We start from the raw sequence: 22,468 nt of genomic DNA on the forward strand, positions 1-22,468 counted from the left end.
CTGCCTGCCGAGGGGATCGCTGTCCTTCAGACGCTGTAGAATTGCCCTGCCAGGTACTTGGGTCAGGTACTGGCAGGGAACACGCAGGCCCCAAACTGAGTCAAAAGCAAAAAAAAGTCACAATTGCTCAGTGCGGTGCGGCCGTGCCCCTCCAACCCGATCCCTCGCCCGGCCGTCCATCCACCCGCCCATCCACCCCCTCCACCCTCGTGCCGTGTCCGACTTGATCTCCGACCTCGTCCCGTTCGACTCGACCATCCCGTCCGTAGCGGCATGCTGAATTTGATCCGACGAGTTACAGAGTCGATACCAATTGCACGCGCCAGCCGTTTCGTCGGATCACTCTTGAATCGCACCACCACTACTGGCAACCCGGTCGCCATCAATAATACCCCGCGCCAATTCCCGACTTGTTTGCGCCAGCGCCCACACCTCGCCGCCGACATCGACCACACCACCAAAACCATGGCCGACAACACCAAGGACACCAAGGAGGACATCAAGGCGCCCAAGCCGGCTGCCAACCTCCAGATCAAGACCCCCAAGGGCACCCGTGACTGGCACGGCCCGGACATGCTCCTCCGTGAGCAGCTCTTGTATGCGCTTCCCGTCGCATTTGCCATTTCATGACCACCTTTTTTTTTCTGTTCTTGTTGCTGACACTCTTGTTTTCCTCAAATCATAGCCAGACTGTTAGCGACGTCTTCAAGCGCCACGGCGGCACCCCCCTCGACACTCCCGTCTTCGAGCTTAGGGAAATTCTTGCCGGCAGTATGTCTCAACACCTACAATAACCTACCCGACCGGTCTCGCCCGAACCATGATTAGCTAACGCTTGAACCCCAGAGTATGGCGAGGATTCCAAGCTCATCTACGACCTCCAGGACCAGGGTGGCGAGCTCTGCTCCCTCCGCTACGATCTTACCGTCCCCTTTGCCCGCTGGCTCGCCATGACCAGCACCCAGCAGGTCAAGCGCTACCACATCGCAAAGGTCTACCGTCGCGACCAGCCCGCCATTGCCCGCGGCCGTATGCGCGAGTTCCACCAGTGCGATTTCGACATTGCCGGTGTCTACGACCCCATGATCCCCGACGCCGAGATTCTGCGCATCATCGTCGAAGTCTTTGATGCTCTCAAGCTCGGCATCACCATCAAGCTCAACCACCGCAAGATCCTTGACGGTCTCTTCGCCGTCGCTGGTGTGCCCGCCGAGAAGATCCGCACCATCAGCTCCGCCGTCGACAAGCTCGACAAGATGCCCTGGGCCGACGTCAAGAAGGAGATGGTGGAGGAGAAGGGTCTGCCCGAGGAGGTCGCCGACAAGATTGGCGTCTACGTGCAAAACGCCGGCAACATCACCGACATCATCAACTACATCAAGGCCGACGCCGACCTGCCCACCAACGACGACATCAAGGCCGGCATCCACGACATGGAGCTGCTCGCCGCCTACCTCGATGCCCTTGAGGTCACCGACAAGGTCTCGTTTGACCTCTCGCTCGCCCGCGGTCTAGACTACTACACCGGCCTGATCTTCGAGGTCATCAACAAGCCCGAGCCCGTGGCTGACGGCGACAAGAAGAAGAAGAGCAAGAAGGACGATCCGGCCAGCCAGGTTGGTTCTATTGCCGCCGGTGGCCGCTACGACAACCTCGTCGGTATGTACGGCAAGAAGCAGATTCCCTGCGTCGGTATTTCGTTCGGTATCGACCGTATCTTCACCATCCTCAAGGCCCGCGGCGAGAACGACATCAAGAAGCGCGAGGTGGACGTGTTCGTCATGGCCTTTGGTGGCGGCAAGGACTTTGACGGTCTCCTTGTGGAGCGCATGAAGATTGCCAGGCAACTATGGAATGCCGGCATTCGCGCCGAGTACATGGCCAAGGCCAAGCCTAAACTGCAGGCTCAGTTCAAGGCTGCCGAGGGTACGCCGCTGGGTGTCATCCTGGGTGAGGAGGAGCTCAAGGCTGGTCAGGTCAGGTTGAAGAAGCTTGATCAGGGTCAGGGCCAGAAGGATGAGGGCAACCTGGTTCCTATTGATGACTTGGCCGACGAGGTCAAGAAGTTGTTGCTATAGATGATGTGTGGCCATTTTTTTGTGTGAAAGAAAATAGATTCCCCAGGTATTGAGCGGGTGTTTGGTTATTCTCGATTTTGTTTTCTAGATTTTGGTATGCTTGTATGCTTGTGATAATGTACAATGGCCCTCTACCTGCTGTCCTTCTTTCTCTTCTAACCGACCTGATGTATCCCAACACTTCTGATTTTAGCCGCCCGTCTAAGGAGCATTAACCCCAACCCTCGCCTTCACCGGCACCAACCCCCACGTCCTCCAAAATTCTCTCGAATCATACGCCCTTCCCATGAGCTCCATACTCCTCGGCAGCGCCTGCACCCCTTCCTCCTCCATCAACTCCATCACCCACTTCGCCTGCTCCCTCGGCTCCCCGTCTTCCTGTCCCTCGGTAGCCCACCCCATCAGCAAACTCCACCAATCATACACGAACCCATCCGTCAACATCCACCTCTGCCCCTTTCCATGCTCCTCCCACTTCTTCTTCTTCTCTCCGCCCTCCTCCTCCTTCTTCTCCTCCTCACAAGTCGTGATAATCTTAAACACAGCCCTCGCAATATCCAATCCATGAATCATGTGCAAACTCGTCTTGTGTCTCATGGCCTCCTTCGAGAAAGCCACCCGGCTCACCCAATTGCGCGGATCCCTCGTCCCGCCCCACAGCCCAGACAGCGCAAGCACCATGCCGTCCACCACCGACGAAGCAAGCAGTTCGTCTTCGGCTATGGCGCGCGGGTCCGTAGTCAGGTAAGGCGAGTGTCGCGTCGTGAAACCAAAGGGTTTTTTGTTGTTGTTGTTCTTCTTCTTCTCGGCGGCGGCTTCCGCCTCGGCTTTGACCCTAGCTTCCCGTTCAGCTTGCTTTTCTTCTGGAGTTTTGGCTGCGCCGTGGCGTTTCCTCCGCCCTTCTACTTGCCAGATACCCGTGCTGCCGAACTGGATGAACCTGTACTTTTCTTGGGAAGGGCTAGGGATAGGGTGTGTGGCAGCGTAGGTTTCTGTGAGCCAGGTACTTTGTCCTTTGCCGGTTAGGGGGAAAGTGATGAGGATGTAGCGCGCGCGCGGCAGGTTGGCGATGGGAGTGGGGTCTTGCGAGTCTGGGTCGAAGCGGAAGGGGATGGTGTCGATGCCGCACACGGGACGGCCGGTGGTGGTGGTTGCGGCGAAGGTGAGGGAGTCGGGGTGTTGTTGGAGGAGGGGGATGAGGAAGGTGGCGGTCCAGCCGGCGCCGAGGATGAGGAGGTCGACGCCTTCCATTTTTTTTTGTGTGTGTTTTGTTGACTTTGGTTTGGGTAAGTATTTTGGGGTGGGTGATAGAGAGTGGTTTGGTGATGGAAGAGAGTGAGGTCGTGGATTGTTGGGTAAGTTGGGGGGTTGACAGCTGTTGATGTTTTGTAGGCCGAGCACGGATAGAAGTTCCGTCCGATTGGCGGGGTCGTTTATTTATGGTTTACCTATTTCGGGTTAGCATGTCCCGATGACATCGTTCGGCCGGTGGCTGCCGCGATCGGGCGGAGTGGAGTGCATCTTTTCTTCGGCGTGCATCAGCGACGGACCGGGACAGCCAGCCGGACGGACCAACAACGGATGCAACTGAAGCGAAGCTTAGGGGCATGATGTTTGTGACGATTGCATGCATGAACGTAGGGAGACTAATGCGTGGACAAATGTCACTGCGACGTGATCTGTTTGGTGTTGAATTCTCCTCCTGTTTTCCATCATTCGAAGTGTTTTGCAGCCATTTCCTGTGACATGGCGTATTAGCTCCAGTAACCCGTTCCTCGCAACTTATCATCGTAAGGCCAACACCCAGGCGTCCGTGTCGGTATATATCACTGCAACGCAGGATTCAAAAGAAGAATTAAAAAGATAAAAAGAAGACCAAACCAGTAAAACAAGTGTGGTGAGCATCAATGCTAAAGAAAAACTCGCAAAAAATAGAAGTTGACCCCAACCCGATTTGAACGGATAACCTTTCGATCTGGAGTCGAACGCGCTACCGTTGCGCCATAGGGCCTTGTTGAGAATAAGCTCCAAATCTACCACTCAAGTATACGGTTGCCACTCAATCATAGGATGAAGCATTGGTTCACCCATTCATTTCTTATTACACCCATCCATGGGTCCCATGAGACACTCGATGAGAACACACGAAACAGCAAGTTATTTTACAACTTACTCTGTACCGTACCACCTAACTCCCTCAAGCAAATTGTTACCGGCTTTTCCGAAGTTGTTTACAGCTTATTTAGCTTGCAAGGGAACCCCTGAAAAGGTTGTTCTGAGCAGCTCCTTGGGTGGGTTTTGCTCTCTTTGTCCCTCCACTATCTCGACCGTTGTTCACTCCCAAAACTCATGGCACCGTATGCTTACATCCTATTCAATCCATCCGTGACACGACTTGAGTCATACTTACACCGCAATTTCTGCTCAAACGTTCGTCAAATCTTAGTATGAGCTTTCTTCCCTTCGGGTTAAAGTACGTGGTGCAAATTCCCTCGCGCATGGCTACAAATGCCAGAATCTCTTACAAATTCAATTGTCTTCCTTCTCAGCATAAGCCTTCAACATGGGAGCGATCTTGAAGATGTCAGGCCACGCTTTCAGGCCGGCTGCAGTCAACTCCCACTCCCTCTCCGACTCGCTCTCCATTATCTTTTGACGGGCCCCTGCTTTCAAAACAGACGGGGACTCAGTCTGCTTGAGTGACTCGATGTTCTTCTGGACTTCAGCCTCTGAGTTAGTCTTGGGGTCCTCGGGCCACCACGTCCTTTTTGAGTCATCTCCTTGAGAATAGCTATAGCGCTTCCACAATTTGTTTGTGTGTTGACTGATTGCGAACTCTCTTGTCCAAGGATGGCGTTTGTCGCTATTCTCCGATGAATGCTTGGCCAACACTTCCTTGTACTCTGTAGAGCTTAGCAAGTCAACCCAGCAGACATTCGACTCGATGGGAGGACGCCCGCCACGGTAGAGGATCAGATATCTGCTCAAGACGAATCTTTGGTCTGACGCACTGCGCTTTGCGAGGACTGAACAGTTATCGAGCCCATGGGAAGCATCGTTGCACAGCACGCAGACTTTGATCGTCCCGCTTACCGGATCCCATGGGCCGATGCAATGGGATGCCATATGGTCATTTCCTCCGCAATTGGCACATGCAGCACCACTAGGCGACTTGACATGTGGAGCTTGTTCCAGAGAGAAGGCCAAGTGTATCCCACTTGGTTTTGGACCAACAAACTCTTTTGGTTTCTGGTTCTGCGTACCTCCGTTGGGCTTGTCTGTGGGTTCGGTCTTGACAATCTTGGCCACTTTCTTGGGCCGACTACTCGAATCCTCCTTTTGGTCGTCGGCAGAGCCCTGGGTGTTCTGTTGTCCCTTGTGGAACGCGGACAAGTCTCGCTTGAGGTTCATCGCCGTAGAAGCAACCTTGGTTAGATTTTTGTGTGCGAGCTGAATGTGTTGTGAAGATGCCATTGTCAGTGGACCTGTTCAAGCCACAATATTCCAGGAAAATCCTTCGGGGTGGTCAGAAAAGTGCACACCTACATCACGCCTGGGTTTTCAGCTCCCTGGACGGCGACGGGGCCTTGCTAAGAAGCGCACTCGTGGGGTATAGACTTTTGAGAGAAAGCGAACAGAAGCGCCTGGTTCCAACGCGCGATGATGAGGCGCGAAGGCGAGAGGCTTTGTCAAGGGTAAATCTAGTCAAGCTCAAGTCAGTAAAGTAGGTCTCCTTATTGAGTGGCACCTGGTTGGCAGGCAAGTGGCGGCAACCAAGAGATAGCTCCTTTCCCGTTTGAGGTCGCCAATCGTGACGCGTCATACCTACCTAGAGGTAACTGCTCAGACGGGACGCGAACAGGAAACCGTACTACCTGCTCTCAACGAAGGGCTCGGACGTGCAGTTCAGTGGCTCAACTTTCTTCCATACCGTCACTCCTTCCCCTCCTTCGCTGCTGAATTTCCTTCTAGGCGTCGCATCGATCGAACCAAGCCTTCAAGTTCTTTTGGTTCGATCTTCCCTCCACTACTTGATTTCGTTTCTACAGTAAGAAACATTTTCAACTTTTCCCGACAAATTCACCCAAGGTATTCGCAAGATTCAGCAACACACTCCTACTGTCGGTCGTCAGTCTGCTCCCAACAATGTCGGCTCCAGAAGCCTCCAAGGCATTATCAGCCCCATCTTTGGCTCCGATTGCCTGCCCTGATCAGGAGCGACGCAGTCAAATTGTCCTCGAACTCGTGGCAGAGAACACCACACTGAGTGCGGATCGCGTTCAAGTTCTCTTCGACCTTGCCAAAAAGGAGGTACTCCGACAACTGGTGGCTTCCAACAAGGCGCCGCCCGCTATCTCAGAATCATACTGCTCCTGGCTGGCAGAGAAGATGGTCTGGACGCGCTTCGGTACGTGAACATCCCAGAGCCGCATCTTTCAACTCCTGCCCTGTTCATGTGTTCTAATGCTCGAATGCTGATGGCGTACGCGACGACAGTTCCTGACGAGCCATTTTCTTTTGTGGAACCACAGCTTTCTCCCGGTCTCTTCCTGCAGCCGTCGGCGGAATACGTCACCGCTCTCTTACGCAACATTACAAAGCAAAGAAAACTGATGCTCGAAGCTGCTGCCGGAAGCCCGACCGAGCCAAATCCGAAATGGCGGTCGAAGAAGATCTCTCCAATCCAGCGGAAGAAGCTCATGAGTGCTACCTTGCACCAGGACTCGCGGCCTGCTATCACAAAGACAAGACATCTGACGATCAGGAGTCCCTTTAGCCTCACACTTCACAGCAGCCTGTGGAAGAACAATGTCGATCAGCTCAAAAGAATTTTGCCCGGCTCACAGACACTTCCTGCTGTACTCTGCCCCTGGGGTCGTGATTCACCACTGCGACTGGAGGTTACTACCTCGGCCTTAGCTCGTGGCTTCTTGGACGTTGTCTTACTGCTTGATAAAGAATCACTAGAGAGCATTGGCGGCACTTTAACTGAGCAATACGTATCAGGGTACATGTTACTGCTCAAATGGTATCTCCACATTTTTGGCCAAACTCAGGATAAGGACTCGCTCGGCGTCAATCTGTATGGTGCCGTCATATATCAGCGTGAGAAGGCGTTAGGTCACCCATTGGATGAAGCCTACAGTTGGGTAGACAATCCAATTGACCTTAAAGTCATGCATGAGCAAATTGCCTGTGCAGACACCTCGCTATGGCTGCATTGGCAGAAAGTAGCCGAGACCGCGTACTCAACGTCTGAGATCACTAAGGCAAAGACATTTGAGGAAGCGAAAGCAGTCATATACAAGACTGCGGACAACGACTCCATGTCGGGGATCAAGAGAGAGCACGCCCTGCTGCTGCTTCACGAGATCTGGCAGCGCAGGGGTTCGTTCCTTGATCGGTTCGAAATCGAAAAAGAGTACGATCGACTCGTTAGCGACTACCTCCTTCCGGACGCCGTTTCCATACTCGACACCTTCTTTTACACCAATACAATGCCAGAGAAGATGCGTGAGTGGGTAGCAGCAAATCCATTCGATATCAAACGAAAGGATACGGAGCAATTGTGCGAGCTTATGTGGAGGGCATGGCGGCAGCGCACGGCGGGCTCTGAGGAGAAACAAAAGGGAGTTCTCTTTCTGTATCAAGTGCAGCATACTCGGAAGATGTACCGAGAATATCTCGCCGAGCTCAAGCTGTGTGGCAAAGGCGTGGAAGAGTTGAAAGAGTTCGTGAGCAAGAACGAAGCGCGATTCCATCTGTCGGAAGAAATTCGGTTGCAATTGGCACTTGACGAGTACGAAAAGCAGCTTGAGGCTTCAGCACTTGTTGTGTACCAAAAGGAGGGTGTTGAGGAGACCGAGACTTCCCAGAATGGCAAGAAGGAAAAAGATGCCGAGCAGCAGCGTAGTGGAAATGGGGCCGCGCCCCCTGAGCAACAACCAGAGTGAGCCAGGGAGGTTCCAGATTGTGTACACTGTACCAGGTCTAGGGTTAGACCTCTGTCAAGGGCTGCCACTTACTACACCGTTCTGAGCGGTAGCTTTGGGTTGTGTGCTGATCTTACATTTGCTAAGTCAGTCAGGGCAAGTTCACTTGAGACCAGGTCAGTGGAAAGGAGGAAGCGATGGTACCCACTGACGATGTTCTGGCTGGGGAAAAATTCAAAGAATCATGTACACAAACGGAAAGCTCCAGCTTTCCCACGGACAGCAACTCCTAAAGGACCTCGATGTACCAGGTAGAAGTAATGTATAATGCAAGATTGTTCCAATCCTTCCCTTCCACTTGACTTGAGGACCTTTTCTGACCTAACCCACCAAAGTATTAATCACTAGGCAGAGCAGAAGGTCAAAGGGGAATATCGCGGATATTAAAGCCTACAAATGAGCTTCCCAAGAAGACTCGAGTTTATGGAACAAAGGATTGACATCGAAACAGCTTTGCCTCCAGCCAATGGCACCATGATAAGATGACTAGAGATTTTTCTTTGTTCAATCAATCGTACTTCAATTTCAGCCAAGACTGAAGACCTCGCAACTCAATCCAGTCAATGAACCAAACTGCTTAAAAAAAAGACAAAAGACAAAAAAAAAACCCTTTTGCAAAATCTCAAGCTCTCCCTCAATAAAGACGCACTCACACAGAGTCACAGACAAGAGCTGATATGGCAGGATAGGACATCGGAGACATCCGAACGTCCCCCGATCCCGGCTGCCCACCGCATGCCGGGCGTATTTACATCTAGTGTACCAGTGGTAATTATGTACCTTTAGATACCCTACCTACACCTAAAGACTTGAGTGAGAGAGTGTACAGGAGAGGATGGAAGGCCCAGGCCAAGCCTCATTGATACGGGTTAGTTGGGTACCCAAATCGATCGACCAATCACCTCGCCTCAGTGCCGAATTGGCTGGGGTTGGCTTATCTCTATCCAACGACGATGTTGGAATAAAAGGTACCTGGATAGGCGAGCTAGGCCCGACTTTCTTTCTGACTTGAACCCGGACCCTGTTTTGTTGGCTCGTTTTTGAAGCTACGTCTCACTCCCACCCTTTCGGTTTTGTCCAGTACACTACCTATGTACAGCAATCTGCGACTCCGTTCACTTTTGGCCGAGGAGCTAAATGAACGGGTCGAGGAGAAAGGGAGTGGTTGAATGGTTATTTAGATGACGGTTTCCCCACAATGCGCCAATGTACCTACCATGCCCCCCCACGCTTTTTCTGCATATGGAGGGTGCATAGTATGGCAAGGGATCGCGTGGCAGATGGAGTTGGAAGGGCGCCCTTGGGGACTCAATTGGGAATTGAAAGGTTACCTTGGGACTGGACGAAAGCTGAATGAAGGTCGAGACCGTTCTTTCTGGTAAAATTGAGACTTGCTGTCTGATGGAGAGAGAAAGAGAGTTTGGTGAAGACTAATGTAGGACTACCTACCAACCTATCTACCTACCTCTGGAATCGATGTGGCTGTCGAAGGAGTCGTTCGGGTGGCGAGAGCGGTATCGGGGATTTCCTACGGCCCTTCCTGATGCCTCGGAACGAAAGCTCAACACCATCCCAGACAACGACGACGACGACGAGACGACATGAAAGTATCGTTACACTCGTTAGTTGGATTCCGCGGAATTCATTAGAGAAGGACCCTTGCGCTCAGAGCCGTCTCGCCTTTCGCCTATTGCCCACACCACGTTGCCTTGGGCCCATCGTTTGGGAATATGGACTTGGCCGATTGTGACTGTAATGAGGCTAACGATTTGAACGATGGGGATGTCGCCGGGTTGCTGGACTTATCCGTCGGCTGGGTCCGGGGAAGTATGTATCACTTGCTTGGTGTTGATGATTTCCAGCTGATGGGATCAAGTCACCGATTTGGAAACTCACATTTGAGAAGTGCCGGGCAGATTGGTGAGAAGCAGGAATTAGGTAAAGCAGGCAATATGGTACTTATCAATGATATCACTTACACTTACCTTTGTAGGTGGTCGAACTATCGCCGTCCCTATCAGCGGCCGCAACACTGCCTAAACCGAGGTTAGCGTTGGTGTTTTAGCGTTTATTGGGGATTGCTTATCTAGAGTGTGGCCACTCGGGGGCATGTCCGCCCCTGACGGGTGGGTAGCTGAGTGGAGCCAGCCGCCGATAAGATCTCCTCTGGGGGAATCCACCTCAGCCTTGGCACCCCGTAACCGTTAGGAGCGGATACTCGACAAAAGTATTTTACGCAAGCCACGGCGGCGAGACAATCCGTCTTCGTCCTTCTTTCGAAGGTTCGGAGGGGGGCACCGCACCCGTCTGGACGGCTTATTGTTGGTTGCCCCCCTTCTCCGGTCATCTTACAGTTAGCCAGGAACGATATATCACCATCCCGGTGCCGCAGTCCCATCATCCTCCATCCTCGGTTCATCTCATTGTTGCTGTTGTTAGTTGCCGTCTCTAATTGGCTCAACGTCGGCCCGGGCACCTTCGACTTCGAGTCATCCTATATCATCACCATTTCCATCGACAATCAGACCCCTTTTGACAACCCATTGAGACTTTGACACCCTCACCACAACAAACCGCAACCATGGATGAGGACCAGGGTCCCTCCCACATCGCTCCTCATGCGATGCCAAAGAGGACCATCGGCGACCGAGTGACTGGCTTCACACGAACCCTCGCCCACACCTTTCTCACCAAGGAGGGATGGCTAGGCGACTACGACTATGGCTTTCTCTTCAGGCCCAACTTACCCTTCATGAGAAAAATCAACAAGCCCGCCGTATTCTTCGGCCTCAACGACAGGATGCCCGTCCTCCTCGCCCTTATCCTTGGTTTCCAGCATTCCCTCGCCATGTTGGCTGGCATCATCACTCCTCCCATTATTCTTGCCGGAGGAGGTGGTGCCAACTTCACCGCTGAACAATCGCAATACCTCGTTTCGAGCGCCCTCATTGTCTCTGGCCTGCTGTCCTGTATCCAAATAGCCCGATTCCGCATCCTGAAGACGCCCTACTACATTGGAACGGGCCTGATTTCCGTCGTCGGCATCTCCTTCGCCATCATCCCCGTTGCCACCGGTACCTTCAACCAGATGTACGCCAACGGCATGTGTCCCACCGCCGCAGACGGCACTCGCCTGCCCTGCCCCGACGGCTACGGAGCTATCCTCGGCACAGCTGCTGTCTGCGCCTTACTCGAAGTCCTCCTCTCCTTCCTGCCGCCCAAGTACATGCTGCGCATGTTCCCGCCCATCGTCACTGGCCCCACCGTCATGCTCATTGGCATCAGCCTCATCCAGTCTGGCTTTCAGAACTGGGCTGGCGGTTCCGGCTCTTGCGCGGCCGCCAACCCCCTTCCCGAGTACGTGGTGTGCCCCAACGTTGGCGCCCCTCACGCTCTTCCCTGGGGCTCGGCCGAGTACTTGGGTCTGGGCTTCCTCGTCTTCGTCACCATCATCTTCTGTGAGCGGTTCGGTTCCCCCATCATGAAATCCACGAGCGTCATTCTCGGTCTGCTTGTCGGCTGCATCGTCGCTGCTGCCTGCGGCTACTTTGACCGCTCCAGCATTGACGCCGCTCCTGTCGCCTCCTTTATGTGGGTACATACCTTCAAGCTCACGGTGTACGGTCCCCTTGTGTTGCCCTTACTAGCCGTCTACCTTGTCTGCGCCTGCGAGGCCGTCGGTGACATTACTGCCACCTGCGATGTGTCCCGTCTGGAGGTTGAGGGTGAGATCTACGAGAGCCGTGTCCAGGGCGGTGTGTTGGCGGACGGCATCAACGGTATCCTCGCCGCTCTGTGCACCATCACGCCCATGACGACTTTTGCTCAAAACAACGGTGTCATTGCCTTGACCCGATGTGCCAACCGAACCGCTGGTTTCTGCTGCTGCTTCTTCCTTGTCATCATGGGCGTCTTCTCCAAATTCGCCGCCTCCCTCGTCGCCATTCCCTCCTCCGTCATCGGTGGAATGACCACCTTCCTCTTCACCTCCGTCGCCGTCTCAGGTATCGCCATCATCGCCCGCGGTGTGCCATTCAACCGCCGCAACCGCTTCGTGCTGACCGCCGGTCTGGCTCTCGGCTATGGCGCCACGCTCGTGCCCACCTACTTTGCCACCTTCTTCACCTACAAGGGCGACAGCAAGTCGCTCCAGGGCTTCCTCGACGCCATCGAGCTCATCATGGAAACCGGCTTCGCTGTCACCGCGCTGTTCACCATGTTCCTGAACTTGGTGATTCCTTATGAGTTTGAAGATATCGATGACCAGGCCGTCGAGGGCTTGCCCACCGGTGTGGCGCTTTCCAAAGAGGGCGCGCCCGGGGGTATGGTGCCGGAAAAGGGAAGCTTTAGCGCCAGCGGGGTCGGTAGTGATGATATCAGGCCGGTAGAGGGCGGATCGGGAAAAACGGTGAAGGAGGCTTGAAAGTGGTTCGTTAGAGTATGTGGATATGGGTTCGGGGCATGATAAAAAAAAGGAGTTTCTTTAATAGGACTTTTGTGGGTTGGCTGGGTTTGGGTTTCTTGTCTTCTTTTCTTTCTTCCAACGTTGCTGAAATACGCCGTTTGAACGATCATTAATCTGGGACGGGATAGGGTGGGTAGATTGTTTATGATGGAGATACCACTTGGGACGTCGACACCGAAAGATGTTGGTGTTTCGTCACTCCTGGACTTGGAACATAGCCAGGACTGTTTGTACGATGAATCCTTGGGAACAACGAATGTGTTAATGATATACATGTATATGATTGCAAAGGAAGGAAAGAGTGACTGGCTCCACGCGGCAGTCACGTATGAATGTACATTGGAAGAGATTGATGAGCTCTATCATCGCTACTTCGCAAAGAGCTTACCTTGTCTACCGTGGATTGACGGACTTTTGCCTATGAAATTTGCCAATCAAGCTTGCGGAGGTACATCTCTAGGAGTCAAGAATGGTCCCATCAGAACCTCCCCACCCTGTCTGGACGTCTATGTTGTTGAATTGCAAAGCGGGATTTCAATGGCTAGTACTCGTCAGGTCTCTCGGTTGACTGGTCGACGGAATATTGGATGAACCGTGGGAGCTGGTGCAGGAAATTTGAATGTTTTCAGCAGTCGTAAGGCTACGAAGGGACGTGCCGGGAGGAGGAAGGCGGGGGGACGGCGGTGTGATGGTTGAATGCGGGGCCTGTTCACGATGCAAGGAATTCCCTTCCTCTGATGTTTAACGTGAGGAAACAGGACTCCACCCTGATTTTCCATGGTACATAGTACACTACCGCTACCGTAGAGGAGAACCAAGAAGCATTTTTTGCAGTTTGATCCTTGCTCCCATCGGTTCAAGTCGCTTGCAGCTGCCCATACGGGAGGCCCACCGGTTTCTGTATTGATAGCCGACCTCCAAAGGGGACACACATTATATATATATATACATATACATATAAAGCGACACCCTGCCCATTCACCTTCTCCGCCAAAGAGGTAGTTTGATCGTCCCTTGAAATATTAAGGACCTCGTTGTTTTTCTGTTCAACGTTGCCTACATGTTTCGGGCCCTTTGGTAGATCGGCACCAGCGACATTCGATACCACTTCGACATTTTCGTAAACACAATCACTCTCGCTGGTTCGCCACGTAGTCGAGAAAATTGGCCTTACTCTACTCTCAGCCTACCGTATCCGCTCGATATTGCGAACATGGCGAATGTCTATCGCAAAGCTTTTTTGTGCGCAGACTGCCCCTCGGCCTTTTGGGATGAGAATGAACTCAAAAACCACTGCTACCATGAGGATCACTATCCTAGTCCCGATGGTTTTGGATGCTGCGTCTGCAACGAAGTCTTCAGCACGTCATTAGATTTCACGGAACATGAGAGGATCAGGGGTCATTCTCGCTGGGAGTGTGATATTTGCACACTCCTTTTTGTCACCCAGGAGGTCTTGACCAAGCACCAAGTTGAAACTCACTTCTTTTGCCGAGAGTGTGATCGCTTCTTTCAGAGTATCAACAACATCAAGCAGGTATGTATATGACGACAGACCAGCCCAGCAAATCTTCATGGGGTTGGCACCCGAAATCCATACAGCCAAATTCCAAATTCAGAATAACTGATATCATGTCACATAGCACCTCAACTCCCGCACCCACCGTGGCCAAGAAATCAAGTGTCCCTTCTGCCCCAACAGCTACACCACCGCCACGGGTATGACACACCACCTGGAGAGCGGCAGTTGCCGGAACGCCCCCTCTTTGAACCGCGACTCCATCTACCAGTTCGTCCGGTCCAAGGATCCCAGCGGGCTCATCTCCAAGAAGCTCATCGGCTGGGAGGGTACCTCCCAACACACGTACAATTGCACCGATCGGGCCTGGAACGGGTACCGATGGGAGTGTTATTTGTGTCATAAGGGGTTTGGCACCAGCCATGGTTTGAATCAGCATCTAAATTCGCCTGCTCATCAACAAAACCTCTACCATTGCCCCAACCGTTCATGTTGCCAAGACTTCAAGACGTTGGCTGCTATCATCAACCACCTCGAGAGCGAAAAGTGCGGCGCCATGCGGTTTGAGCAGGTTCAGAAAAACATCCACGGCATGGTCAATGGTAACCGGCTGATTGGTTACTGAGTCTCTGGGCATTTGGCTACTGGAGCCGACTGCTGAGCAGTGGGCTGGCTACGGCTTTGGAGAAGGGGAAGGCCTAATGTGCTTGAGGAGCGATAGATCCTCAAAGAGAAGAAAAGAAGAAATAAATAAAGAAAGAAAAGAAAGAAATTGGGCAAGGTGTTTATAGCCGCTGGAGAGGGGAATAAAGGATATTTGACAACAACATCACATGGAAATGGCGAGACGGTCAAACCAATCACAACTATACATCTGCATTTACCTACAGTACTCCAATCGGACAACCCAGGACATTAAATCGGAAATCGCATTACACCAATTTTATGACAATTTTCCGTTGTTGTTGATTTGCAGTACCCATCTGCAGCTGTCGAAGCGGGAGGCCCACAATCCGATGTCAGTCAACCCCAACTGCAGGAGAATTACCAGTAAATGACAGCTTAAAAGCATGGAGTTGATCTGTCCCCGCAAAGTCTTCTGCGCTTTCATTAAATTATGTTATTTTTCTAGACCTCCCTGTTGCTCTTCTCTTCCTGGATCGCTTGTCTCACCCAAACTGCTTTTTGGAACTGGTCTCGCATCGGCTGGATATCAAGAACAGGCCTGGGGCCAGAGATCTGGACGCCACTCCCGTCCATCTCGTTATCAACTACTGTCGACATCATTAGCCATTTTCTCGGTATTTCACTCCAGCCACCGTCATCATGGTTTACCTCTGCTATACTTGCAACCAGTCGTTCTACGATGAGGATGATCTTAAAGAGCATCTGGATGACTACTACGGCCATGAGGCTGCGCACGAATATGCGATGTACGGTTGTGATACTTGCCTCGCAATCTTCACCAGCGATGCTGCTCGCTGGCAGCATATGAACGCCAAAGGTCATGTTGGCCATGAGTGCCGTGTCTGCGACAACCAGTATCGCAGCGAGCAGGGTCTTATTGAGCACGAGGTTGAGGATCACAACTATTGCGCCGATTGCGACAAGTCTTTTCAAAACACCAACAACATCAAACAGGTAGGTAGTGCACCTTTGATGTTTCGCTCAGCAAAGTGACTCCCGAGGTCCCCAGTACTTTCCGTCCCAAAGATGACATCTATCATCAAACCCCAGCCAGATAATTTCCCCCCTCGCTCCCTCCCTCTCCTCCTGGGCTACCTCTAACCCCTATTCTATCACAGCACCTCAACTCCCGCACCCACCGCGGCCAAAACATCGACTGTCCCTACTGCCGCAATCTCTTTACTACCGTAGCCGGCCTGACTACCCACCTGGAGACGAACAGCTGCCGCAGCGCTCCGTCTCTGAACCGTGACACAATCTTTGAAATCGTCCGCCAGAGGGACCCGCGTGGCTTCATCTGCAAGAATCTCATTAGCTGGCACGGCGGCGAATCGAAGCCGGACCGCTGGACATGCACAGACAGCGCCTGGAACGGCTTCGCCTGGGCGTGTGGCTTATGCTCTAGAGTGTGTAGGACTAGAGCGGATTTGAATAAGCATTTGAATTCGCCGGCTCGTGAGTTTTGTTTCTTTTCTTTTCTTTTCTTTTCTTTTCCCTACCCAATGTCGGGCTAGGAAACTTACGTTGGATGTTATTTTGGATCAGCAGCGAACGGATCAGCTAATCTTCCCACAATCTGTATAGACTACGCCGTCCTTTACCACCGTCCGAACCGCAACTGCCCCTCCGAGTTCAAGACGTTGGCTTCTATTATCAGCCACTTGGAGAGCGAGTCGTGCAGCTTCATGCCGTTCGACAGGGTTCAGAAGCGCATGCAGCAGGTGTTCACCAGCAGTCATATGCTTGAGTTTTGAGTTGACTTGAGTTGACTTGAGCTGATCAGATCAGATCAGATCGTATCAGATGCTTAGCTGGCGCTTTTGGTGTTACTGTTCGTACTTATTCTGTTGCTGCTGCTGCTGTACATTGGTACCGCTGCTTCTAGGGTTGGTGGTGGTGGTGCTGCTAGTCGACCTTGATAGAGCTTCCGTTTATTTCTCGACTTTCGGGGTCCGAACTCAGAGAATAAAGGGATCAGGCGATCTTTGTGGATAGTATTGTGTGGGCGGCGATCATAAAGAATATCGATATGTCCGAGTCGGGGAGAACCATTTGGGAGATGCATATAGTTGCATTACTTCGGTGGGCTTTTCTTGTTATCATATCACATGCATATTGAGCCATCTGAGGACTAAGGAAGTTTTCTTCGGCTATTGTATCTTGAAAAGGTTCAAGAAGATGGATGGAGTTGGGAGTCACTGCTTTTTTCTAGATACCTACCTTCTTTTACGTGATTTCCAATCTAAACTTGCTCGGGTTACCTACTGGATGCCACCACTGTATTTCCTTTCTACTTTAAAACCTAACTGATATGAACGACAGTAATGACATGTTTGTGTTATAGTTGAGGTGGCAAAGCAATGGAAGCTATAGGCTTGTCATCTCCACCACTTAGTAACAATCCAAGGGCAATTGGTCTAGGGGTATGATTTTCGCTTCGCATAATTCCATAGATGCGCCTTTGTGAAAGGTCACCGGTTCGAATCCGGTATTGTCCACTCTTTTTGGTTTCTTTTTTCCTGCTCGAACTCATTTTGTCCTTTTATCTTTCTTTCTTTCTCTTTAAGTTACGTAGTAGATAGAAACTACCCCCTCGTTCTTTACGAAAGGAGGTATTTTGGTTTTGATGAGAATCCTTTGGCGGTGTTTTTTTTTTCTTCCAAAGCGGGTGGCACTATGAGCCAACCACACACACCCACGGGTATGAGGAAGATGCGCAAAACAATGACTCCGACAATGGTGTTATAGCTGCAGAAGAACCGGAATTGCATGAAGGGTACAAGTAAACTTGAGCGGTGCGGTGCACAAGATGATAGATAATGTTCATTTGAATAACCAGCGGCAGCGAGGGTAACATAACCAGACCAATATGAACAGCCGAATAATCCAAAGACACTTGGCTGCAGTGTAACGTTCATGGTTTCTTGGGAAGTAAGCCTCGACGCCGTGATGTAGAGGGGATAGTCGTCGGCACTTCGATTGATTACAACAAAGATACTCGGTCGACCAGCCACTGTCATATTTTCAGTGCACGTCCAGTATATAGTTCAATCGACTGAGTCAAGACGAATTAAGTCCGGGAATGGATGATCAATATCGGCTGTTCGCCGGTGTCTTGATTGGTGTCTGCTGCTGCTCCAAAATCAAGTCTTTGCACTTGAAAAGCCAGTCCAATCCCATTAGTACCGAAATGTTTCTCCCAACGCCAAGCAATGCTGTAAATATCTTTTTCCGGTCGCTCGTTCTTTGCCTGCTTTCACCTGAGACGCGACGCTCCAATCTTCTTCCTCTATCGTCATCCCTGAGGACAGCCATCAAAATCCCTCAGCAATGGCCCAATTTCACACAATGACCCACGAGACCGGACAGTGTCTAATCCCACATCCTAATCTCACCCTTCGCCCCCGCCGTAAACACCTTACTCGTCTCCTGCTCCGACCAAGCCACACAGTTGATCGCCCCCCCGCTCGTGTCCGCGTGGATCTTGTGGTACATCTTGCACGTCTTCCAGTCCCAGAAGCAGACGTATCCTCCGGTATCGCCCGAAGCGACAAACTGCCCGTCGGGACTGCAGACCAGCCCGATGCCGGAGCCGGCGGTGTTGTGGCCGCGCCAGGACTTCTTGCGGTTTTGGCGGAACTTGTCCGAGGCCGATGAGTAGGCGACGATGGAGTTGTCGGAGCATTGGTAGAGGACGTATTTGCCCGAGGGGTGCTGGGTGGATTTGGTGAGGGCGAACATGTCGGGTTCACTAGAGAAAATGTTAGCATGTGATTACTTTTGGTAAGGAGAATAAAAATGGGAGGAAGAAAAAAAAGAGAAGACATACCTGATAGTCTTGATCTCGACTGGAATTCCATACTCCCATACTCTCAACGAGCGGTCATCTGACGTCGACATGAACCGCCTGTTCTCGTCCACGAATTCGAGGGTGTTGATGGCGCCCAAGTGGTGATCGTACTCCTGCACTGGATCCGCTCCCGCACGACTGTCGTATTGCACAATCCTGTTATCCGACAAGCCCGCCAAGAACTCGTGACCCTGATCCACCGACGGGTTGAACTTGATGACATGCGGTGTCTTGCCCGTGTTGAACCTGTTGACACATTGTCCCGTCTCTGTGTCCCACAACTTGATCCATCTGTCGAACGAGCCCGATAGGAACTTGGTGCCGTCTCTGTTAAACGACAAGTCGGTGATAGCCTTCGAATGGCCCGCATACGTCCGCAACAGCTCGCGATTGCGATAGACATCGAAGATCTTGATGGTGCTGTCCGTGCTGCCCGACAGACCCAAGTGACTTGACTTGGGAAACAACTGCAACGCCGTGATCGGCTTGCCGGCATGGTGCCTCCATGTATGCATGTGCTTCTTGGGGATGAAGTTCGTGACGCTCCCGACGTCCTTGGTGAGACTGATATCCAGATCCTGCGGGACGTGCATGTATGTCCGGCCAAGGTAATCGAATTCCTCGGTGCCATGGAACGTCGTCGTCTCCGCGCCCTGCTCTTCCACCTCTTTCCTGCGCGCCAGGTTCTTCGTCGGCGCCTTGACGACCGTCCCGCTCTCTACCACGTCTTCCTCTTCCTCCCCTTCTTCTTCTTCGACAATCTCATATTCCTCACCACTCCCCAGCTCCTCTTCATTCACCTCCTCATATTCCTGCTTCTTGTACCGCGCCCATGGCCCGACGTAGGCCCCATCGCCATCCGCAATCGTCGCGCTTCCTTTCCCCTCTCTCTGTTGCCTCAGCTTTGCAGCCGCCGCCTTCTTGGCAGTACTCCCCAATTGTTCGCGCGCGGGACCACCGCCGCGCTCGATGGCGCGGTGCTTGGAGCGAAAAGTGTGTTCGCTGATGTAAGTCTCGGCCGCAGTACCGGTCAGGACGTTCTTCCTCTTGGTGCCGACCGCAGTGGAAGTCGAGTCGGTATCGTCACGGAAGGGGTTGGCGGGCCCGAGTCGCGGTCGGCTTAGATCCTCGCCGGTGTAGGGGACAACGGCATGGTCTGGTTCGGCGACTTGGCGGACGATGAGGGCGTCTTTGACTGACAGGTTTGCTGGGTATTCATTGAAGTCGGCCATGGCTATTTGGATTATGTTTAGTTCTGCTGCGGCTTGATGAAATTGTGGTGATGGTATGCTCGCCAGCCGCACGCTTGATGAACCTGAAAATGTTTTTTTTGTTTTGTTGTTTTTGTTGTTTTGGAGATGAAGATGGGATGCGACCCTCTTGGAGTCGTTGGCGGCAGGCCGGGCGCATTGGTTGACGTCTGGAACAGTGGAACTCAAATTCAGAGTGGAGCTTCTACGATATACGCGCGCACGGGCCATATACCACCCACTTACCGGGTTGCTGTCGCACTCTGGTTGAGCAAGGACCAAGCTTTGGAGCTGAGACTCAGCTTGCTTGTGAGGGAGGGGCTGACAATGATCAGCGTTGAGCCAAGCTCTATTGTTTCTGGCTTGCCTCTCTACTATGCAGTACAAAGAGTGTTCAATGACCCGAATATTCGGTTCCATCTTGGTAGGACGACAACAGCTTGCTAAGAGAGTACATATTCCAACAACGCGCCCAATGTCTATGGATCAAAAAGTCATGTTCGTGGTTCTCCATATGTGGCCCGCGTTGCCTTCCCTCGGTGTTGACATTTGACAAGACAGCAACAGACCATGATCTTCATGACGTAGCCCGTCCCGTTTCATTACATACTTTAGGAAGCAGTAAAATACAGCACGCGATTTCTCCCTCTCCTCACCTGCGTACACCCAATTGGTACCGCTGAAGAGGTCGTAAACTCTTTTTCATCATTTCCTTTTGCCCCGTCTATCCAGCTGTCATGCCAACCGAGGCGTACAGCAAGGCAGTTGCCACCTTCCCGAAGCCCGTCAGTCGCTTTTCCTCTTCATTATAGAAGCCAAGACCATACAATTCGTCCTCCTCTTCTCCCGCCATCCAATAATATAATCATTCCCGCCATCTCTTCATAGCTTCGTGCCCTCCCATGCCATCTGTCAAAGTCGTCGTATGTTACGCTCATGAACCCTTCCCGTCCTTTTGCAGCATCCGTCGCCGAGGATCCTGCCTGCCTGCTTGCTTGCCTGTCGTTGTACTGTATATATTTTTTGTTTGTGTGTGTTTGAAGTACTGCGTACCAGTGTGCCCAGCGCCGTTATGTACTTTCGAGAAAACGGTGGTGGTAAAGATGCGAGCACGAGCTCCGATGAGAGAGCTCCGCGTCCGATCCGACGGACTTTGTGGCGGTATCGTTGTGAAACGAGAAGTCCAGTTCAACTTAGCGAGCGACGGCCATTTCCTAATGAGCCTCGTCCCGAATGAGGGCCACAATCATGCTGTACAAGTAAAAGAAGAACAGAATGAGATGGAAGCCGAGCTTAGTGAAAGATTCCTAGAGAGCGCGCAGATCGGTTAGAAGCAGTTCTTGAAGCTCCACCACAGCGGACGCGGTTGGTTGTGTTGAGCTGATGACATACCTTCTTGTGGACATTAAGCTTGCGGAAGATCTCAGTGGCGTCCAGAAGGTGGGCGTTGTCAACGATCCTGCACCGCATGGTTAGTTATCCGATTCGCGCAAGCTGCGGATATTGCCATCCAAGCGGTTGTTAAAACTTACTTCTTGACGTTCCAGGCGAGAAGAGGCAGGTTGAGCACGAGAGGCAGCCAGTAGCCGTTGATAAGGAAGAGGAAGGTCAGGAAACCGTGGACAGCGACTTCGGGGATGATGTAAGTGTTGAGGCGGTTGCAGAGGTCAATAGGGTTAATGTAATCGCTGCGAGATGCCGTTAGCAACTGTCTGCTGGGAAAAGAGGCGCCAGCCACAAAGCGCGCAGGATGCCAAGTCCCGTGTCCTCGCAGAAGCCTTTGAGAGGGGGATAAGATGACCAACGTACCATTCCAGATCGCTGTACATGATGGTGAAGAAGACTTGAAGGAAGAGGTTGACGGCGTTTATAAGCACCGCAAACAGGTATAGCCACGCCTCGCCCGACATTTTGGCGGTTGTTTGCTTATCGGATGATAGCTAGAGCTTCGGTGGTGTAGCTGGTTCGACTCGGTTTGCGCGAGCGTGGGCTAGATGTTGTACGTGCGCGACAGATGGCGTGCGCAACTATGATGGAATCGAAGTCGGACGATAGAGTTCGATCGAAGGAAAGGGGGAGTTTGTCAAGCTTCGGGCGCGCCGGTGTCGGTGCTTGTACAAACTTGGAGGCTGGTTAAGTACCAAGTTAGATAGAGGTGGGATGATAAGACTTGGGGAAAAGCCGTCTTGTTGATCTTTGGATTTGGTGTTTTCTGGGAAAGAAAAAAAAAGGGCGGTCGCAAACTGGCGAAATCGGGCAGTGGTGGGAAGACTCACTCGGTTCTTGCGTGGAGACAGCTGGAGGTTCAGTTGGTAGGTCTGGAGGAGGAGGGTTGTTGGGGGCAAGGCAGATAGCTAGGTGGTGCTGGTGCTGGTGCTGGTGCCTCGGGGCTTCCTCGATGATGAAGGTGCCCCCCCCCTCCCCCCGGCCTCCTTCCACTCTTTTTCGCCGTGAACTGCCAGCCCGAGCCCACTTGCCAAGTCCGCCCCTGGAGCCTGTTGGGCGGCTAGGTTGGCCCAAGCTTCTTTCTGCAAAGCTCCACTATCCTGTAAGCCCAGCCCGGCCGAGGTGGGGCAAAGCGGCATAGAGACGATCCCCGGTCTCGGCCTCGCCGACTTGATGATCC

General features: G+C 52.3%; 9 protein-coding genes and 2 non-coding genes across 12 annotated transcripts; 6 read left to right on the plus strand and 5 right to left on the minus strand.

The window, feature by feature from the left end:
• The first annotated feature begins 83 nt into the window (after positions 1-83).
• NCU06914 (histidyl-tRNA synthetase) lies at positions 84-3,421 on the plus strand. The gene is made up of 3 exons (XM_954168.2): positions 84-596; positions 686-771; positions 847-3,421. Exons 1-3 carry the CDS (start codon positions 274-276, stop codon positions 2,076-2,078), a joined length of 1,641 nt encoding a protein of 546 aa, XP_959261.2. The 5' UTR covers positions 84-273; the 3' UTR covers positions 2,079-3,421.
• NCU06915 (hypothetical protein) lies at positions 2,109-3,462 on the minus strand. The gene has a single exon (XM_954169.2). It carries the CDS (start codon positions 3,327-3,329, stop codon positions 2,280-2,282), a length of 1,050 nt encoding a protein of 349 aa, XP_959262.1. The 5' UTR covers positions 3,330-3,462; the 3' UTR covers positions 2,109-2,279.
• Positions 3,463-4,017: 555 nt separating this feature from the next.
• Positions 4,018-4,089, minus strand: NCU15346. Its single transcript has one exon. It is a non-coding gene; the product is annotated as a tRNA-Trp (tRNA).
• Positions 4,090-4,607: 518 nt separating this feature from the next.
• NCU06916 (hypothetical protein) lies at positions 4,608-5,552 on the minus strand (the record flags this gene model as incomplete). The annotated part of the gene is made up of 2 exons (XM_954170.1): positions 4,608-5,215; positions 5,342-5,552. 2 exons carry the CDS (start codon positions 5,550-5,552, stop codon positions 4,608-4,610), a joined length of 819 nt encoding a protein of 272 aa, XP_959263.1.
• A 672-nt stretch (positions 5,553-6,224) lies between these two features.
• On the plus strand, positions 6,225-8,032 carry NCU06917 (hypothetical protein; the record flags this gene model as incomplete). Its single annotated transcript, XM_954171.1, has 2 exons — positions 6,225-6,486; positions 6,576-8,032. 2 exons carry the CDS (start codon positions 6,225-6,227, stop codon positions 8,030-8,032), a joined length of 1,719 nt encoding a protein of 572 aa, XP_959264.1.
• Positions 8,033-10,354: 2,322 nt separating this feature from the next.
• On the plus strand, positions 10,355-12,935 carry NCU06918 (purine permease). Its single transcript, XM_954172.2, has one exon. The coding sequence runs from the start codon at positions 10,653-10,655 to the stop codon at positions 12,492-12,494; it is 1,842 nt and encodes a 613-aa protein (XP_959265.1). The 5' UTR covers positions 10,355-10,652; the 3' UTR covers positions 12,495-12,935.
• A 471-nt stretch (positions 12,936-13,406) lies between these two features.
• NCU06919 (hypothetical protein) lies at positions 13,407-15,088 on the plus strand. Its single transcript, XM_954173.2, has 2 exons — positions 13,407-14,073; positions 14,180-15,088. Exons 1-2 carry the CDS (start codon positions 13,750-13,752, stop codon positions 14,678-14,680), a joined length of 825 nt encoding a protein of 274 aa, XP_959266.1. The 5' UTR covers positions 13,407-13,749; the 3' UTR covers positions 14,681-15,088.
• Positions 15,089-15,381: 293 nt separating this feature from the next.
• NCU06920 (hypothetical protein) lies at positions 15,382-16,496 on the plus strand (the record flags this gene model as incomplete). The annotated part of the gene is made up of 3 exons (XM_954174.1): positions 15,382-15,696; positions 15,861-16,197; positions 16,327-16,496. 3 exons carry the CDS (start codon positions 15,382-15,384, stop codon positions 16,494-16,496), a joined length of 822 nt encoding a protein of 273 aa, XP_959267.1.
• A 652-nt stretch (positions 16,497-17,148) lies between these two features.
• NCU15345 lies at positions 17,149-17,240 on the plus strand. Its single transcript has one exon. It is a non-coding gene; the product is annotated as a tRNA-Ala (tRNA).
• Positions 17,241-17,775: 535 nt separating this feature from the next.
• On the minus strand, positions 17,776-19,991 carry NCU06921 (mRNA splicing factor). Its single transcript, XM_954175.3, has 2 exons — positions 18,572-19,991; positions 17,776-18,493 (listed from the first exon to the last, which is right to left on the minus strand). The coding sequence occupies exons 1-2, from the start codon at positions 19,822-19,824 to the stop codon at positions 18,115-18,117; spliced, it is 1,632 nt and encodes a 543-aa protein (XP_959268.2). The 5' UTR covers positions 19,825-19,991; the 3' UTR covers positions 17,776-18,114.
• Positions 19,992-20,177: 186 nt separating this feature from the next.
• On the minus strand, positions 20,178-22,237 carry NCU06922. 2 transcript variants are annotated; one of them, XM_011396960.1, is made up of 5 exons: positions 22,119-22,237; positions 21,652-21,971; positions 21,375-21,530; positions 21,235-21,301; positions 20,178-21,149 (listed from the first exon to the last, which is right to left on the minus strand). In XM_011396960.1, the coding sequence occupies exons 2-5, from the start codon at positions 21,750-21,752 to the stop codon at positions 21,057-21,059; spliced, it is 417 nt and encodes a 138-aa protein (XP_011395262.1). In that variant the 5' UTR covers positions 21,753-21,971; positions 22,119-22,237; the 3' UTR covers positions 20,178-21,056. The 2 variants fall into 2 exon arrangements, with proteins under 2 accessions (XP_011395262.1, XP_011395263.1); XM_011396961.1 differs by having other exon boundaries at positions 20,288-21,149; positions 21,652-22,141.
• Between the last annotated feature and the right edge of the window lie 231 nt (positions 22,238-22,468).

This window comes from Neurospora crassa, linkage group VII, assembly GCF_000182925.2.
Source record: "Neurospora crassa OR74A linkage group VII, whole genome shotgun sequence".
Lineage (NCBI taxonomy): Eukaryota > Fungi > Ascomycota > Sordariomycetes > Sordariales > Sordariaceae > Neurospora > Neurospora crassa.